The 20,874-nt window shown below is 35.9% G+C and overlaps 1 protein-coding gene across 1 annotated transcript in view; it reads right to left on the bottom strand.

Annotated features, from left to right (window-relative positions):
- Nucleotides 1-18: 18 nt before the first annotated feature.
- LOC145956126 (uncharacterized) overlaps nt 19-20,874 on the bottom strand; it is a 42,967-nt gene continuing 22,111 nt past the window's right edge. Inside the window, exons 3-7 of the mRNA XM_083071686.1 lie at nt 12,639-12,808; nt 2,208-2,555; nt 329-383; nt 169-173; nt 19-65 (exon numbers count right to left, since the gene is read on the bottom strand). Coding sequence (XP_082927812.1) covers nt 19-65; nt 169-173; nt 329-383; nt 2,208-2,555; nt 12,639-12,808 — 625 coding nt within the window. The remainder of the gene's footprint in view (nt 66-168; nt 174-328; nt 384-2,207; nt 2,556-12,638; nt 12,809-20,874) is intronic.

Genomic DNA, 20,874 nt, shown 5'->3' with positions numbered 1-20,874 from the left:
CTTAGAGTAACCCATATTTCAAATCTCAGCACCTTGAGTGTCACTCATATCAAGTCCTTCTTCACCTAAAACAACCACAAACTGTATGGTGAGAAAAGAAAACATTCATATATAAGTGACAATAAGAAATTCCAACCAATATAAATTCATTATATACATATATTATACATTCCCTGTTATACACCACATAGGTTAAGGTAATGCATATGCGTCTATCGATGATTATACCATTTCACCTCATCCATGTCAATGCATTACACATCAATTATCCTCATGCAACCTCAAAGGAATCACGCCTGACGTGAAATAACCCACACCCGGCGCAAACCTTCTAGGCTTCACATTCATCACTATGAATGTGAGGCCGGCACGAAGAACCAAGCCTGATGTGAACGCAAATTCTAACAACCTAGAATGCGAACAGGGCTTTCCAAAATTCGTCAATCATCAAACAAACTATTTTCATATTCCAATCGGTCAAAATTCATCACAATTACTCGAAAACACATTATAATACATCAATTTCATGTACACATGCATCAATTACAAAATCCTCAATCCCTCATGAACTCTAACTCATAGGCACATTTCAAATAATTCAATCTCTCTCCTAGAACATCAATTTTAACATCTAATACCATAAATACAATCACAAATCCACATAAAATTCATTAGAATCATCAAACATGCAAACAGAAACGAATATAAAATTCCTAAGAATTCTGACCTCTCCCTCTACCCATTCCCTCCTTTAACTATGCATATAAAAGTCTTCTTTTTCCTTGTACCTTGTTGCGTTAATCCAAATAATTCTTATGCAAGTTAAAATTGTTCCTGAGCACTCTTGAGAGCTCTCTATCTCTCCTCTCCTCTTCTTTTATTTCTTCAGAATGTCAAAAATGAGATAGATGAAGGTTAATTTTACTGACTCTTTCCTTAACATTCCCTTAGGTTGGGTCAATCCAACCCACTTCACATCTTGACTCGCTTATCTTTTTCCCCAAAAATAAATAAATAAATAAATAAAATACATAATAAAATACTTTTTCCTTCAACAATAATAATAATAATAATATGTCTAACCCTAAAAATATATTAATATACTAATATTATTATTTTTGAAAAACAGAGTGTTATAATTCTCAAGTAACATATAAATATTTTTAAGAAATTTATTTATAACTAAAAATTACTTCTTCATCAAAAAATTTATAATTCTCAATATTTATGATTTTTGAAAATCATAATTCTTCAAGATGTAAAAAAAAAAAAAAAAAAATTCTCCAGACACCCTAAGTATGTTGGGTGTCTTAAATATGTTAATTAGAAAATTTTTTTCTTAAATGTATGAAAAAAATATAAAGTATAAATATGTCCATTTAACTTATTTCAGCAATTTACGTTTTAATGGAAGATAAAGATCTACGTATATACAACTATTTTAAGGATATGCAAGTTGAATTGGAATTTTTTATAATAACAATAATAATATAAAAATAAATGTGATCACAAACACTGGGTTATACTTTTTATCACGTATCATGTGATGATAATTGTTTTTTTCTTTCACAATAGATTTGTTTTGTATTTATTTCGATTGACCTCTCGATTAATTGCTATTAATAGTAAATTAAATAAAACTACAACTTGACTACATATATAAGTTATATTAATCAATCAATCACAAAAAAAAGTCAACAAACTATAAATAAATGAGAAATATTATATATATATATATATATATATATATATATATATATATTTATAGAGGAGTTTAAAATCATTTGAAATACAAGAAATAAATACATATAAATTGAATATCTATAAACAGGCTATAATATTTGGATATATTTTTCACAATAATAACTCCTAATATATTAAGGAAGCAAATCATGACTTAATACTCCAACACGTACGTCCCTTAGGCCAACACGATACTAATCTTGTTTCACAAAACTGAAAATTTGCTACCAAAAAAAAGGCTTAGTGAGGAGGTCTACAAGTTGATGCCAGAAGAAAGGTGAGATATGGAGTGTTTTTCCAGCAACTAGATCATTAACAAAGTGAATATCAATGGCAACATGCTTATTTAGAGTGAAATATTGGATTTGCACAAACATATATATGTAACACCAATATTATAAGACAAAATTGTTGGAGGTGTAGCACTTCAATGGTAGAACGAGCTACAATTGATTGTTACTTACAGGACCAAGAGATGGCATTAGCACACCAAGTATACTGTGTAAGCAACAGTGGACTTCTGGTTAGAAGTGTCACCTCCTCAATCAGCTTCACAAATCCAAATGAAGTCCATGATCTATCGCTTTTTTGAGATAGCATAGAACAAGTCCAAAGCTTGGACATGTTGGCTTTAGCAAGAATTTCATGAATATAGTGATGTTGGGTTAAGAAAATACCCTTGGAAGTGGGAAGGATCTCTATACCAAGAAAATGATGAGGTATGTCAAGATCCTTGAGAGAAAACTTCGTTGCAAGTGCTTGTTGAAATATGTTGAGAAAGCTTGTATGATTGTCAATGAGTAAGAGATCGTCTACATACACAAGAAAGAAGACTGTTAAAGTGCTCTACGTTTTCACAATTAGATTAATAATATATATATTTTTTATAAAATTTAAAGGGTTGATGTTAGAGAATATTTTAAAGATAAAATTATATTTTATATATTTATTTTGATTAAATTATATGAGAATTATATTTTATTATAATATTTTATTATTTTTGTTGTTATTATTATTATTATATTATCATTATTATTATAAAGTGAGGGGAATGAATAAATAATCAAAGTTATGGATAAGTAACTGAGGATAGGTTAGTTGGAGGATGAGTTAGGTTTAAATTTAAAAAGAGAGGTGCTTTTACACTCTAAAAAAAATAGGAGATAGGGGGAGATCATCTCAGAGACCCACGTTCTTCATTGTTTATTGATAGAGGTAAAGGTGAGTGAGTAGTCTTGTTTTAGAACATGAGATAAGTGTTAGATAGTGAGGTTGACTCCCAAGTTCTTGTTTGTTGTATGAGTTGTACGAAGGGAATTCCAATTCGTATTTGTTTATGATTTGTTATCTCCTATATGATTCTTCTATTCTTGTATTGTCATTAATTGTATATATTCATGGTTAATTTCATATATTGACGTTTGTTTGATGTATGTGTGGTATGGAGGGGGTTTTCCTAAATATTTTCTATTGTTGAATTCTAGTCTTCCTAATGATTTTTTTACCCTTATAATTATTGTAATTATAATTATCTATGTTTAATTTCATGTATCGATGTTTTTTTATATGATTTGAGTTGCTCGTGGGCTCTTATGGGAGTCTTTTTTTTTAGATGACCTATGGGAATCTTAAGGAAATGCATTTAGGTAATTGTATGAAAAGATATTATGAGTATGCAATTATGTAAAATTGAGATTGAATTTGTGTAATTGATGGTATAATAGACTAATATTAGGATTTAATCTATGTTTCTACCAATTGGATTTGGAGAAGAAAGTTTGAAGGTGAGTTGTGCTTGAGTTTGAAAATTATGATATGAATATACTTTGATATTTATGTGATTTCTCTGTATGTGATTAATAAAATTGAGTTCTTATTGTTGGGTTTGAAAGTATACATTTGGGGCTACAATTTAGACATAAGAATTACATAAAAATGATAAGAAATGGGTGAGTTATGTTAGTCACAAGATGAGTCTCATATTTTGTGTGAGATATAACATCCAACACATATAAGCATTTCAAGAGCCCTTATATTGTTGAATTAGGTTTGGTGTTATCCATAAGAGTTGTAGGCTTAGATGTTATATTTCCAATGACACTAGAATCACCCAAAAAGGAGGTTTAGAACTCAAGTTATGATCAAATTAGTTAGCAAAGGTCAACCTGTGAGGTGTAGGTTAAAATGTTGCGGATTTATAATTTTTAAAAATAGTAGATGGTAGAATTAACTCTTAATTTCAACATAGAAGTTGTAGATAATTGTCTTAAATTTCTAACAAAATTAATATCATCTTGATAGCAATATATAGCTCTAGATAAGGTGTCTAGTCCATATGATGTCTTAGAAGATTAAGTTATGGAGATGTAGTTGTGAATGATGATGACGAATAACTTTACCCTTTAAATGTTTGATCTTATGAATGGTTTGAGGTATCTATATTAATGTCTAAGAAACATAAATCATGAAAGAAAAAAATTGTGAATAAGTTAAAATATGAGTTAATTATTAATGGTTAAGGTGTTTGATGATAGTGATGCCTAAGGAATTAATTTATGATATTAATAACATTGTTAGACTAGTTAAGTTATTAATGTAAATGCTTAATTTGACGATGATCTCTTAGTGATTGTGGCTAAGGTTTTCATATGTGGTTAGATGATTTCATAATGATCTTTGTGCTAATTGATGAATATGATTAAGTAGGATTAGTGAATATGAAATTGTGATGTTATAGTAAATGAATCCTGCAAATGGAATGATGTTGACAAATTGTGTATATGGTAATAAGTATGTATGATTAATAATTATTTTGAGTATGACAAATCATATGTGTGACAAAATGTTGAATGACAAATCGTTAAGCATATATATATATATATATATATATATATATATATATATATATATATATATATATATATATATATATATTGAATTCACAATATGAAAGAGTCTGTGTGACATGTATAAATTGAATAACTATACATCAGGCTATAATATCTAGTACATATCTTTCATAATAATAATTCCTAATATATTAGGGAGACAAATTAAGAGTTAATATAGGTAAGGAAAGATCCACTTACTCTGAAAATAAGTTTCCATAAACTTACTTTACACAATAACTGATGGAAATCTAATCCCCAAGAATCCCTTTGGAAGAGATAAGAACAAGAAGGGTGAAGGTTGATCCATAGGTGAGCTCACACTTGAAGACCATTGGACCTTTAACTAGGTCCATGGTTAGGAGGCTAGAGGAGACTTCTACAGATGAGGTGTTTCTTAGACCTATGCTCAATATGAGCATTGGGTATGATTCCTTGTTTTAGTCTCATAGTCTCTATTGTACATACCTTGTATAGTTTGAGTTCTTCTACTTTGTATATAGTATATACTTGTATAGGTGTATTTTTAACTTTGTATTTGCATGACACCTTTCCTTTTCTTGTAGGTCATCCCTTTATGATTTTAGGGTATGTTGTTTGGAGACTTTTGCTCCATTTGACCTTGTATTAAGGGTCATTGATTTTCATATTTTTAGCAGTAGAAGTGGGGTGACAAATAGTAAAATGTGTAGGTGAAGCTAGCAATTGGGCCTGTAGTGATTGTAGGTTAATTTTTACATATTGGGTTTGTTTTGCTCCATTTAATCCAAGGAATTGATTTAGCTAGGTCTCACCCTCATTAGGTGAACCTAACTAAACCATTTCCAACATTTTTGGATTGAATTAAGTGAAGGAAAATAAGTTTGGCCGCCTAGCTCTTCTAGCTTATCCCACACACTTGGTTAGCTTGTGCTACAAGCTTATAGCTTGGCTTGCTCCACAAGCTTTGAAGCTTAGCTTGTTCCACAAGCTTCCAAGTAACTAGGAAGGTTAGCTTAAGTGTAAGAAGGCTAACCATAGTTCTCCTTGAACTATGGTTAGACTAGCTTACACCATAAGCCACATTCTCTTTACATAAGCTTTTTCTTTCATTTTGTAAACACTTTTGATAATATATTTGAGATATTTTCAAAATTGTTCATAAGTTCTCTCTTCCAAAAGTCTCAAATCTCTTTGATTTCAATCCAATTCTTTTATCCTCTTTATACAAGAGTTTGATGAGTTTTGAAGTGGCTAATCTTCTTCCAAGGAGTGGGGCCACTTGAGAGTGTTCTTCAGCTTTTAAGGTGAACCTTGGAGCTTCTACCTCCATTGGAAGTTTCAACAAAACTTAAGGAGAATCAAAGAGTCGAAGATCTAGGGAGGAGCTTGGAGAAGATACCAACACCAATTCGGTTCTTCAACAAGTTTTCTATCAATAACTCATGTTCTACATCAAATTTTAAGAATATAACCATTAAATTAAAAGTTCTTAATTCATAGATCAAGTCTACAAATTTTTGCAAAGTTTGAAAATCATGTGTTAATTAGATCAAAAATCTTATCTTCAAGGTAATAAATGATCCCTTAAGTTTTAATGTTGACAAACATAAGATTTTCTTTAAAGCAAAAGTCAACATTCTTTAAAAATATAACAAATTAGACGAAACGTGAAGATAATACATATCATCTATAAGATGAAAGAAATCAGATGAAGCATACAGTCTATCTGACTTACATTAAATGAATAAGATTGACAATTGCATTTGCTTTAATGTATTACTCCTCGACAGATCAAACAAAAAGGAACTTCAAAATTCTCAAAGAGCATTAATGAGGAAAAAGACAAAATCTACATGAGAAGCCAAAAGCACAATCTCGATATCACGAAAAAAAAGACTAAAAAGGACTATTCTGCATCAGCCTCAACTGATCTATGCTAACACTCTCTACTGCAGTTAAAAATAGAAGGAAATAATGATAAGTAACTACCTAGATCATATAAGAGGTACACACGTCTTGATAAGCATTTAATGCTCACATTAAATGCATCAATAGTACTCTCTATACTTAGCTAGGAAAATAGACGAGCAACTGGTAAAGAAATTTGAACGTTGCTACAACGGTCATCTTCTCCAAAACTATTGTATAAAGATCAAGCCTTTGAACTACAAAAGGATATAATTTTTTTGAGTAAGGGAAGAACACATTGTATATACATACACGAAGAAAAAGTGTTATCAAATAATGGATCAAATTAATTATGAAAAAGTCATTGAAATATCAAGCTGAAGCATTGCGAAGAAGATCACAAATTTAAATATTGATGTTGCGAAAAGCTTGATTCCTGATCACAACAATGTTTTAGATTCTCCAATAGTGTGTCCTATCCAACTCAACTTTTGTTTGATTTAAATGATTTGCCATTTAATGTTAGCATGGATGAAGGAACTCATTTGTATATTGGTATGAAACGTAAACTTTTAATCTTTAGTAACGTTATTAAACATGTCATATCCATGAGCATTTGCACTACTAATTATATACATAAATTGGCGTGTTTTAAGTACGAAGGCACATCCATGATTAAATCCTCCATCAACAAAAATGTTTAAATCAAACCCACGATCAACTAAAACATTTAAGTCTATATCTAAGGGAGTTCTTTTTCCATAAAAGTGTAGAATTTATGGATTCCTCATCATCATTAATTAACACAGAATCGAGTGAGTCTTCTACCTTTTCCAAATATGGAGAGTCTTGAACCCTTTTCATGGAGTCTTCTACCAGTTCTAAATTCACAGATTCTTTAGTCTCATCCATGGAGTCTTCTACCCTTTCTAAAGTTAAAGAGTCTTGAGCTCGTTCCATAGAGTCTTTTATTCTTTCAGAATCCATCAAGACTTTCTACTATCTTCAGAGTGTGTAAATAGCTATCTTTTTTTTATATTTCAATCTTAAAATAAGAAGAAGACAAGAAGAATAGTAGCTGACAATGAAAGTAAAAAAGAAGAGAACAAATAGGTGCTCCTATACATTGGAAATATGTTGCACTCATAAATGTAACAGTAACTTCACATACGTGGTTGGAGAAGAAATAAGTATATTGGAAATGAATAAATACATTGTTCAGTAAACACACATTAATTATCAAGGGTAAAAATGAAAAACAAATAATAAGTCATTGATTTTAGAAAAGTGACAATGAAAATTAAACAAAAAAAAATAATGTCAAAACGTTTATGGAAAAAAATAGAGGGAGTACCTTATTTGCATGTGACATTTTTTTCTTTTAAAATCCATATATATATATATATATATATGGATTTAAATTTTATAGCTTAAAATGGTTATTAGGGACAAAAAATTATGGATTTAAATTTTAGAGGGATGAAAAAAATATATATTTTATAAGGACCAAATCAATATTTGTTCATTTTACAAGACAAAAAGTAATGTTTACAAAATTTGAAAGGATAAAAAAAAGTGACTAAAGTAGGCAAAACACTTGTCATCATACAAACAAGAGTTCATGAAAATGTTTTTATCAAGATTTTGAATCTTGAGTTTGCAAAAGAGGTTTGGAACAAAGTCAAGGAGGAGCTCCAAATAGTGAAAGAACAAAGAGGATAAAGATGTTTAATATGAGAAGAGAATTTAAAGCTATTAAAATGAAATAAGAAGTATATTTCAACTGCAACTACCACAAAGTTATTTGACTAAGAAAGATTTTATTAGGTGTGGGATAGATTCAAGAAAAAGTTACTGTAATATATGGATGGACAACAAATTTACTATTTCTATTGCAGAAAATTCTTTTCAACATGAAACAATTAAGTACGTCAAGGTGAAGTTTCATGTCATTATAGAAGAAGAGAACCCAAGGGTATCTTCAATGGAAGCAACTCATTTGGGTTGCTTCATACATTAAAAAGTGTAAAAAGTGATCCCCAATGTTCCACGTCAGCATTAAACAACTCAAACACAAATTTACTCCAATGATAAGAAAATTTAAGAAACTCAGCTTTTATAATTTTTTTTCTAATCATTTATGAACTAAATTTAAATTTTTATTAAAAAAGACAATTGCGCTACAATGAAAGAAAATATATTACGAGAAAAAAAATATAATAAGTAGATATTGAAAAATAAAAGAAAACAATAGTAAATACATAACATTATACGAAATTAATTTTCACCATTATTATTTCCAAAACGTTCCCAAATATGTTCAATAAGATCTACTTGAAGTTGGCGGTGTGTTCGTTTGTCATGAACGTCTGCTCTCCTTTGAAGATATGTTGATCTAAAATTGGGATGAGCACATACAGATATTTCAGATCTTGACATGTCATCATCTACACCATTATAATCAATATAATTTTGATAGGTGTCTCGCTCGTCCTTGACAATCATGTTATGCAATATGATACATGCATAAATTATATTTTTCATTACCGCGGCATCTCAAAAACGTGCCAAACCAATATTGTGGTAACGTTTGATCAACTTGTATGATTGGATTCTTTGACATATTGACCCATGATCTCACGAGAATAATATCTTCTTGAACTGTGAAAGGAACACAACTTTTTTTGTTGATGAATTATTCGCACTTCCATCTAGTTAAATTCCATCAAGACCAATTGGTGATTTAGGTTCACTATTGGAAGTGTCAATATTGTGTAGAGGAGAAAGCCTATAATATGCATTTGGGTTGGTGAGAGGTGGTGGTTGACTAAAAAATTGTGGTCCTTGAGAACTATCACCACTAGGTGGATATGTTGAATACATATAATATTATGGTGCTGACCAATAAGGTGGTGGTTAGGATATTATTTTCAGTAAAATAAGATGGTGGATACATAACATATTACAGAGAAATTTGAGAATTTGTACTCGTCGGTGGTGGTTGGTTTTGGAAAGAATTAATTTTTTTTTTATAATTGTATTGGTTAGGATCCATCTTTGAGAGCAAAACAAGCAAGATAAAATCAAGAACGAGAATAAAAAAAGTAGAAGAGAGTTAAAGAGGTGCAAATTTTTGAATTGAGTTGATGAATATTTATAGTGATAAATTTCTTTTTTAAAAAAAATTTTAGCCCAATGACTATTCCAAACGGCTATTTTTTTTATAATTTAAGCCCAACGACTCTTTGATTTAGTTTTTTCTTTTTTAAAATATTTCCTCAAATGGACGCCCATCACTTTCTTCCTCTCACTCTCTATTTTTCTCCATCACTTGCTCATTCTCTCATTTTTTTTGTTTTTCTCCCCTCACTCTCCATCTCCCCGTCGTTCTCCTCCATCTCCCAGCCGTCCCCTTCCATGCTATCCTGTCTTTGTCGTACCCACATCAGCCCATACCTGTCGCGCTAACACAGTCCCATCGCCCAAACCTAGCCCTGCTGCGCCAACCCAGCTTCACCGCGCCAGCCAACCCCCACATTGCCAGCCCAGCCCTGTCGCCATCAAGCCATGTCACCGTCAAACCCTCCGCCTTCGCCGTCAAGCCCCACCGCCATCAAACCTCTGCCTCACCCTCACGCTCCTTGTACCTTCCCCTTTTTCGTTCTGTCTTTTATTATTTTTTTTTCGTTTTTCAGTTTAATTTTGCTATTGTTCTAGATCTGTTATTATTGTTGTGGATCTATTATTCTTGTTCTAGATCTATTATTTTGTTGTGGATCTTCTGATTTCTTATTTTTTGTAATTTTTCATTGTTCTGATCTCTTCCCCCACAAAAATCTGGTATTTGGTTAGGCATGGAGGGGGAGAGAAATTTATTTTTTAATTGTTAAGCAATAGTTGCTTGCAGAAGCAACTCTCCCTCTTCTTCAAACAACTCATATTGCCACGTAGGAGTGCTCCAATGAGAAGAAACTGTCCCTTGAAACAAGAAAGGAGACAAAAAACTCCCATTGGAGTTGCTCTAAATACCACTACAAAATTGTTTCACTTTAGAGTCGGCCAAAAGCCGACTCTAAATAATAAAAACCGACATAATATTGTCAGTCGTTTGTCGATTTTTAGCTGACGCTAAATAAGTCAACACAATTTTTTTTGTGTCGACTAAACCAACAGTAACAATTTTATTTATTTTAATTTTTTATTGTCGGTTAAGCCGACCTTATGTCAACACAAAATTTATTTATTTTTTCATATTCTTTTTCTAGCTTATCATTTATTCATTCGTGTTTTTAATATTCTCGAGACTCGATCTTGGAACCTTGACATCTTAAGTGAACTTGATAACCAAGTGAACCACAACATATTATGCGTATATAAGATTGAAAAAATTATATTTATCTCTCTCAAAACATGTATACTGTCAGAAAAGTCAACGCTATTTTAACTTATTTTAAGTTTAGTGTCGGAAAAGCCATCACTATTTATTTAGACAGAGTGACAATTTTTTCGACACTAATTTAAATTAAGTTAGTGTCAGAAAAGCTGATGTTATATTTAAAGAATAGCGTCAATTTTTCTAACATTAAACTCAATTTAAATTTAGTGTCGAAAAAACTAACGTTACATCTTAAAATAGTGTCACTTTTTCAACAGTATTTGCGTTAACTATTAGTCGACGCTATTCCGCAATTATTTTAGTGTTTTCTTGTAGTGTACACTCTTCTTGGAATATTATAGATATGAAAAATAGTAAATATCATGAGACCAGAAGTCCTTTCCAAGAATCAATTTAAAATCAAAACTTGAAACGTTCAATGAAAAATATTAGATTTACAACTTTTATTCATATTTTAGATATAAAAATGGTCAATTACACAAGTTTTGTTTTGTTTGTTGTCGCCTCTTCCTTCTCTCTGTTTTTATTCTTTACAAAAACAAAAACAAAAACAAAATTGCATAATTTAATACTTCATTCTTATAAAAAAAATGTAATATATACATTTCAAAATATACTAAAATATGAACACTTTGATTACCTTCATGTTGTTATTCAATTTTAACAAAATTTTGTATATATGATGTAAGAGTAAAAATTTTCAATCTAACGATTGGATTTACAAAATTTACATTTAATATAAAGTTATTGAGCGGTGTAATACTTAGTAAAAGTTACACCGGTGTAATTATAAGCCCCCTCATATATATATATACATACATATATGAGGGGGTTATAATTACACCGGTGTAACTTTTACTAAGTATTACACCGCTCAATAACTTTATATTAAATGTGAATTTTGTAAATCCAACCGTTAGATTGAAAGTTCATAGCACTTTATACGTATATATCAAATTTTGTTAAAATTGAACAACAACTTGAAGGTAATCCATGTGTTCATATTTTAGGAGGAGGGTTCAAACGACACCGATGTAACTTTAACTAAGTGTTACACCACTCAATAACTTTATATTAAATGTGAATTTTGTAAATCCAACCGTTAGATTGAAAGTTCATATCTCTTAGATCATATATATCAAATTTTATATTAATCTAAGATGATTTGATACTTCATTCTCATAAAACAAAATTGACGTAATATATACATTTCAAAATATACTAAAATATGAACACTTTGATTACCTTCAAGTTGTTGTTCAATTTTAACAAAATTTGACATATATGATCTAAGAGATATGAACTTTCCATCTAACGGTTGGATTTACAAAATTCACATTTAATATAAAGTTATTGAGCGGTGTAAGACTTAGTAAAAGTTACACCGGTGTCGTTTGAACCCTCATCTATTTTAGTATATTTTGAAATGAATATATTACGTCAATTTTATTTTACAAAAATGAAGTATCAAATCATCTTGAATTAATATAAAAATTTGTATATATGATTTAAGAGATATGAATTTTCAATCTAACGGTTGAATTTAAAAAATTCACATTTAATATAAAGTTATTGAGTGGTGTAATACTTAGTAAAAGTTACACCGGTTAGTAAAATACTTGTGAGAATTACAAGTTATAATAGTCAAAACTATATATGACTACGTGAATCTCAATATATTGTTATTTTTCTTATAACAAAGTATAAGGAACTTGATATACCTTGGATAGTTAAATAATTGTCATTTTTCATATCAAAGACGAACAACTTGAAGTTTACGTTAACCTCCCAGCCATTAGAAAACTTTTGGGTATCTGCTATTGCCAAGTATAAGGAGACGTAACCACTGCCATTGCTTTTGATATTACCATTTGGATAAAGTATCAACTTCCTGGACCAAACAAAACAACAAAAAAGTCATTATGCTTATCAATTATCATAATATATATATATATATATATATATATATATATATATATATATATATATATATATCAACTTATAAAATAAATTAAATTAAGCCCTTAAACTAGATCATATTTATTTATTTTTATGTTGAACAAGTCATTGGTTTAAAATAGGTGAAATTAGTTAGGATTGATCATTTATTGGTTCTAAATTGGTTTAATTTATTCTATATTAATTGCTTCTTTAAAAGATCAATTTAAAAATTGATCGGACAATTTTACTAATCCGTCTCATGATATATACACCTTTTTTTAAATAAAAAAATTATAAAATATTTATAGTTTTTTTTAATTTTTTTAATTTTATACCTTCAACTTTCAATTTGTTACTTTCTTTCTTTTTTCACACATTTTTTTTCTTTCTCTTTCAGTTTTCATATGCACCATCTCGTCTTTCTTTAATTTCTCACCTATTTTAGTAGGTAGTTTTAACTTTCTCGATTTTTATATTATTTTATTCTTCATTCACCTCTTTCACTTTTTTATATGTACCCGGACCGTAGAACTGGTAGGCGACAACATTGTAAGTATGTTGTAACGACTCGACTGGCCACTACACACAGCACAACACACCACAGCACCACATAGAAAGAGCAAGTATATATATAAACAAATATAATATATACACAAGGTCCAATCTGGGGCTAAAAATCAAAATATACAAAATACATCCAGCAATGCTACACTAAGTAGCTAAAAACAACAAAATAATCAAACATCATCTGCCATCTGTAGACCCACCTCTGGACACCAACCTAATCCTGCTCTGCTCCCATACATAGTATGATCATTGCAGTCCAAACCACATGGAAACAACAAAGGGTAAGCTAGTGAAAGAAATCAACATACATATATAAAGATACATGAATGGTAAACAGCTACAGCTATCAGCACATCATCAACATACAACTCAGCACAGCTAGAGCATAAACAGCAATAAACACACAAGTGCGTCGTAACGCATATCAGCTAGAATTTTTTTGGTCGCTTGTAAGCGGTATAGCTCGACCTGACCCCTATACTGTGGTCGCTTTGTACACGTGTGTCTTGACCTTGCCCACACATGGGACCACTAAGAACTTAGAGGAGAACAGCAAGTTACCACTCCAAGGGTCAGCTTTCCAGGGAGGGTTTTCCACAAATTGGGCTCTAAGAGCACCACAGCCGCTCAATCCACACAATGGGATGAGGAATTTTCGAAAACATCTCCTCTAGTCTTAGTGATCAACAGCTCAGCCTTACGGCCTACAACAGCTCAGCCTTACGGCCTACAACAGCTCAGCCTTACGGCTTACAACAGCTCAGCCTTTCGGCCTACAACAGTTTATATCAGCATGCAGCACAGCTAAACAACTTACAGCACAACAATATACATCAACTACATCTCAACATCATAATTCAGCATTATCAACTAGTCAGCACAACAATATTTAACATTTTCAGCTCAGCTCAGCATATAACAACACCTATCAGCAAATTTCAGCATAATTCAACACATATCAGCATAACCTCAAATATCATCTCTACGCCCGGCGCGCTCATGGTCGCGCCCGGTGTGTCACAACTAGAGAGCATCAGGGCTAAGCGCGCCCGGCCGTAATCCTCATTGCGCCCGGTGGGCTAGGAGGTAGAGACCTCAGAAGGTCTCACACGCCCGGCGTGCAAACCCGCGCTTGGCGTAGGGTAAGCAGAGACTTCCCCAAGGTTTCACGCCCAGTGCAATATCAATTGCGCCCGGCGCCACCTCTGGCAGAGACTCCCCAGGAGTCTCCACGCCCGACGAGACTTTATCACGCCCGGCGCCACACCAGAAATCCCACAAACATGTCACACACTGATATCATGCCCAGCGCGGTCCCACCACGCCCGGCGTAGGCCATCCAGAGGCTCACATTCATAACCTCGCCCGGCACACACATCTTTGCGCCCGGCGGGCTTGCCCAAATGGAGCCCTCTAATGGTCACGCGCCCGGCGCCAAGAACTGCGCTCGACATGATACTCAGCAGCAACCCACCAAGTTCAAAAATTTCTTCAAAAACCTGCATGAACAACTAGAAAATCCACATGCAATCGGCCCAAAACATCACATTTTCATTAAATCACCCAAAAAGCCCAACTTTACCAGCATGCAACCATAAACAATTAAAATCCCAAATTTCACCCAAAACCCCGAAAACCCGAAAATGAATTTTCTTCAATCTCAGCCAACAATCATCCATCATCAAGCATCTAATGAGCTTTTAGAACTCATTTACAACCAAAAATCAGCGAAACCTAGCTTCCCTTACCTCGGTGAAGAATTTCGAGCTCCGGGAAGAAGAAGAAGACAATGAAGAAGAAGAAGAAGCTTGAAGAGAACTCCGCACGACTCATCTAGACCCAACACTAAGAATCAACACCTAAGATCACCAAGAAGGATCAGCAAGTGGGAATTTGAGAGAGAAAGAGTGAGAGTTGAGAAATGAGAGAGTGAAGGGAATGAGTGAGAGTTGAAAGGGAGAGATGAGAGAAGGGGTCTCACAACCTCCCCAACAATAGGAATTTTCATCCCCAAAAACAGACTTACTTGGTAATAGGAACGGATACCGCTCCCTGCACTGCTGCTCCACCTCCCAAGTAGCCTCACCAGTAGCTGCATCCCACAACACCTTCACCAGAGCAATGGTCTTGCCCCTCAACTCCTTCAGCTTGTGATCTACCACAGCTACCAGTAACTTCTCAAAAGTCAGATTCTCCTTCACCAGTACATCATCCAACTCCATCACATGACCAGAGTCATGAACATACTTCCTCAGTTGGGATATATGAAATACATCGTGTAGGTTTGAAAGAGACGGTGGCAAGGCCAACCGATAAGAAACCGGACCCACACGTTGTATGATTTTATAGGGACCAACAAACCTAGGTGTCAACTTCCTTACCTTCAGCGCTCTACTCACCCCAGAGGTCGGGGTCACCTTCAGAAACACATGCTCCCCCTCAGCAAACTCCAAAGGCTTACGCCTTTTGTCAGGATATGATTTCTGCCTACTCTGAGCAGTCTTCATCCTCTCCTGAATCAGCTTCACCTTCTTAGTAGTATGTAGGATCAGCTCCGATCCCACAACCACTGACTCACCATCTTGATACTAGAACAGAGGAGTCCTACATCTCCTGCCATACAAGGCTTCAAACGGCGCCATCCCAATACTAGCATGAAAGCTATTATTGTAAGTGAACTCAACTAGCGGTAGGATATCCTCCTAGCTTCCCAAGTGGTCTAACACACAAGCCCTCAACAAATCCTCTAAGGACTGGATTGTCCTCTCTGACTGACCATCCATCTGCGGATGATAAGCAGAACTCAGCTTCAGCTTCGTGCCTAAGGCCTGATGTAGACTCTGCCAAAATCTAGAAGTGAACCTCGGATCTCTGTCTGAAATAATACTAGAAGGCACCCCATGCAACCTTACTATTTCCTTCACATACAACTACGTCAGCTTCTCCAAGGACCACTTGATGTTGACAGGCAAGAAATGTGCACACTTGGTCAACCGATCGATAATCACCCAAATAGCATCACTATTCCTAGCCGACCTAGGCAACCCCATAATAAAGTCCATAGTGATACTATCCCACTTCCATTCCGGAATCTCCATCTGCTGCATCAAACCACTCGGCTTCTGATGCTCCACCTTCGCCTTCTGACAGGTCAGACAGGCCGCCACATATTCAACTATCTCCTTCTTCATACCAAACCACCAGAAAGTCTTCTTAAGGTCTTGGTACATCTTAGTCATACCAGGATGTATGCTAAGTCTGCTCTTGTGACCTTCCTCCATAACAGCTCTCTTCAGCTCAGCATCATGAGGTAGGCAAATTCTGCCCTTAAACCTCAAGATTCCATCTCTGCCCAGCTCAAAACCAACAGCCTTCTCGATACCCAACAAACCAAGAAATTTCACCAGCTCAACATCTTACAACTGCTTCTGTCCAACCTGCCTCAATAACTCACTAGTTATGGTAATCATCCCACAACTAATGTGATCCTGAGTTAACTCCACACAGAGGTTTAGATCTCTGAACTCCTCAACCAGCTCCAACTCTCTTACCATCATACTAGACATGTGGATGGATTTCCTACTCAGCGCATCCGCCACAACATTGGCCTTCCTAGGATGATACATCAACTGGAAGTCATAATCCTTCAGAAACTCCATCCATCGCCTCTGCCTCATGTTCAGCTCCTTCTGATCAAACAAGTACTTCAAACTCTTGTGATCACTGAAGACGTTGAACCGAGCACCATACAAATAATGTCTCCATATCTTCAAGGAAAACACAACTGCTGCTAACTCCAAGTCATGAGTGAGATAATTCCTCTCATGGTTCTTCAGTTGCCTTGAAGCATATGCTACCACTTTCCTGTTTTGCATCAGCACACACCCCAGACCCTGGTGAGAAGCATCACAATACACATCAAAAGGTTCACCAAAATCGGGCAACACCAGCACAGGAGAAGTAGTCAACCTCCGCTTCAGCTCATCAAAACTCTGCTCACAGGCATCAATCCAAATGAACGACTGCTCCTTCCTTGTCAACTGGGTTAGAGGCGCTACTATCTTGGAGAATCCTTCAATAAACCTTCGATAGTAACCCGCTAGACACACAAAACTCTGAATATGAGTGACAGTTCTTGGATGCTCCCACTGCAATACTAACTCCACCTTAGCCGGATCAATAGCAATCCCCTCAGCCGAGATCACATGTCCCAAGAACTTCACCTCATCTAACCAGAACTCGCATTTTGAAAGCTTAGCGTACAGTTGCTTCGCCTTCAAAATCTCCAGCACCAATCGCAAGTGCTCTCCATGCTCCTCCGGGGTCCTTGAATAAATTAGGATGTCATCAATAAACACCACCACAAATTTATCCAACAAGGGTCGGAAGATCATGTTCATGTAATCCATGAACACTGCCGGGGCGTTGGTCACACCAAACGGCATCACAACATACTCATAGTGACCATACCTAGTCCTGAAAGCAGTCTTTGGTATGTCACCCTCCTTCACCCTGATCTGGTGATAACCTGACCTCAAGTCAATCTTTGAGAAAACGGATGCTCCCCTTAGTTGATCCATTAAGTCATCTATCCGGGGAAGTGGATATTTGTTCTTAATGGTCAACTTGTTCAACTGCTAGTAATCAACACACAGTCGACTACCCCCATCCTTTTTCTTCACTAACAACATGGGAGCACCCCACGGCGATACACTTGGCCGCACCAACTGCTTCTCCAACAGGTCTTCCAACTGACCTTTCAGCTCAACCAGCTTAGCAAGGGCCATCCTATAGAGAGTCACCGACACTGGCCCCACACCTGGAACCAAGTCAATGCTAAACTCCATCTCCCTAACAGGAGGCAACCTAGGCACCTCATCAGGGAACACCTCAGCAAAATCCCGCACCACATCAATCTCAGCTATGACCCTCTCGATCTCCACACTCATGGCAGCAAGCAGAAGACAGCACTCTGCCCCATCTCTCAACAATGATTCAGCTTGAATAGCTGAAATCAACAACTCCTTCTCCACCTGAGGAAAGATCAACCGCCTATTGGCACAATCTATAAGAATACGATTGGCAGACAACCAATCCATCCCTAAGATTATGTCAATATCCACCAAAGGTAAACAGATCAAGTTCACCTTATACCTCTTCTCATTCACAATAATAGGACGGCCAGCACACAGCTCAAAAACAACTACCAAAGTAGAAGCGGGCGTCGACACTAGCAGTCTCAACCCCAAATCACACACTGGCACACCCAGCATAGCAGCACAAGCATAAGAAATAAAAGAGTGAGAAGCCCTAGAGTCAAAAAGAATCATCACATCTTTACCAGCAGCTTTACCCTTCCCCTTCGCAAGATCTGAGGAAGTAGAAGCCTCAGCCCCAGTCAAAGCAAACACTCTCCCAACAGTAGTGGGTCTATCACCCCTCTGAGCATCGCCCCTCTGAGCACCACTCCTCTGAGCACCACTCCTCTAAGTATCCCTCTCCGGTTTATTTTTGGCGGGACAGTTGATTGACTCATGACCCATCTGATGGCACCTGAAACACTGGCTCTCCGTGTGCAGACAATCCCTAACAAAATAGGGTCCAGCACACCTGTAGCATCTAAGAGTGGCACCTCCACCCTGTCTCCCACCTCTGGCAGCATCAGTAGGTTGCCTAATGACAGGACCCCCTTGCTGTGGTTGGGGCCTATCATATGGCTTCCTCTGATTTCCTCCTCTCTTGGACCCAGCTGGTCCCTTAGTAGTCTTCATCACAAGGTTGCCACCTTCTAACTGCTCAACAACCTTCGCTTTCTCAACTAAGGCCGGAAACTCAATGATGGCCATAGGCACCACCACCCTCTTCAGCTCCTATCTCAAACCCTCAGCAAATTTCTTGCATTTCCAGGCCTCAGATATAGCTTGCGAATAGAAACGAGCCAGGTGCTCGAATCTCATCGCATACTCCGCTATAGACAGCCCACCCTGGTGCAACCGCATGAACTCAGACTCCTTGGCATGTCTCACACTCTCCGGGAAGTACTTCTCCAAGAACACTCTCCTGAAGCACTCCCAGTCAACAACCACTCCTCTAGCAGTCAGCATGTGATGGGTACCTCTCCACCAATGCTCAACCTCCCCAACCAGCATGTATACAGCATATGTCAGCCTCCTCTCCTGAGAACATCCCAACACAGTAAAGATCTTCTCCAGTTCACAGATCCAGTAGTCAGTTACCTCTGGGTCTGCATCTCCCTTGAACTTGGAGGATGGCATTTCAGAACTCAACTAGATCCCAGCTCTCCTGTGACCCCACAGGCCTTGCTGCACCAGCTGCAGCTCTATCAGCATCCATCCTAGCAAAATAAGCATTTTGCTGATGCATAGCCATATCCATCATCTCCATGGCACGGGCTATCTGCTCATTGGTTCTAGTCATTGTCTACAAAAGTAACAGCATCTTCAGTATACAATAACTAAACCAAACAACAATCAACAGCACAACAATCAACAAAGAAATCAGCACAGCACAGAGTTCAGCACAACAAAAGCCTAAAGGAACCACCCCCAAAGAGTGCCCACTAGACTCGAACTGCTCTGATACCACTAAAGTGTAACGACCCGACTGGCCACTACACACAGCACAACACACCATAGCACCACACAGAAAGAGCAAGTATATATATAAACAAATATAATATATACACAAGGTCCAATCTGGGGCTAAAAATCAAAATATACAAAATACATCCAGCAATGCTACACTAAGTAGCTAAAAATAACAGAATAATCAAACGCCACCTGCCAGCTGCAGACCCACCTCCGGACACCAACCTAATCCTGCTCTGCTCCTGTAGACCCCTAAAATTGTCCGGGTCGGAAATAAAGCTTGAAGACTCTCGAAGACTGAAGGAAGATCAGCCAGAAGGACTCCTGGAAGGCCCTAGGAGGGTTCTCTGTAGGTCTAGAGGTCTTAGAATAGCTTAAAATAAGGAAGTGGAGGGAATGAAGCCCAATACGGCCGTACTGAACTTAATACGGCCGTATTGAAGCTTTAATACGGCCGCAGTGAACTCAATACGGCCGTATTGAAGTTTCTGAAACTTCAATACGGCCGTACTGAAATCAATACGGCCGTATTGAATCTTCAATACAGCCGCAGTGAACTCAATACGGCCGTATTGAAATTTCTGAATTTCAATACGGCCGTATTGAACTCAATACGGCCGTATTGAAGTTCAAAAATTTCAATACGGCCGTATTGATTCCGTAGCCCGTATTGGGCCTGTTCCCTATAAATATGACGTCAATTGGACGTCATTTCACACTTTCACACTCAGTTTTGACTCCCTCCTTGAGTATTCTGGGGTTTTTGAGCAGTGTTCTGCCCTAGAAATCTCTCTGGGAGTCGATCCGACGAAGTTCTGGAATTCCGAGCACTTAGCTTGGA

Source organism: Cajanus cajan, chromosome 3 (assembly GCF_000230855.2).
Source record: "Cajanus cajan strain Asha chromosome 3, NIPB_CcT2T_4, whole genome shotgun sequence".
NCBI lineage: Eukaryota > Viridiplantae > Streptophyta > Magnoliopsida > Fabales > Fabaceae > Cajanus > Cajanus cajan.
The sequence above is the reverse complement of the archived record's forward strand: the minus strand, read 5'-3'. Positions and strand labels throughout refer to the sequence as shown.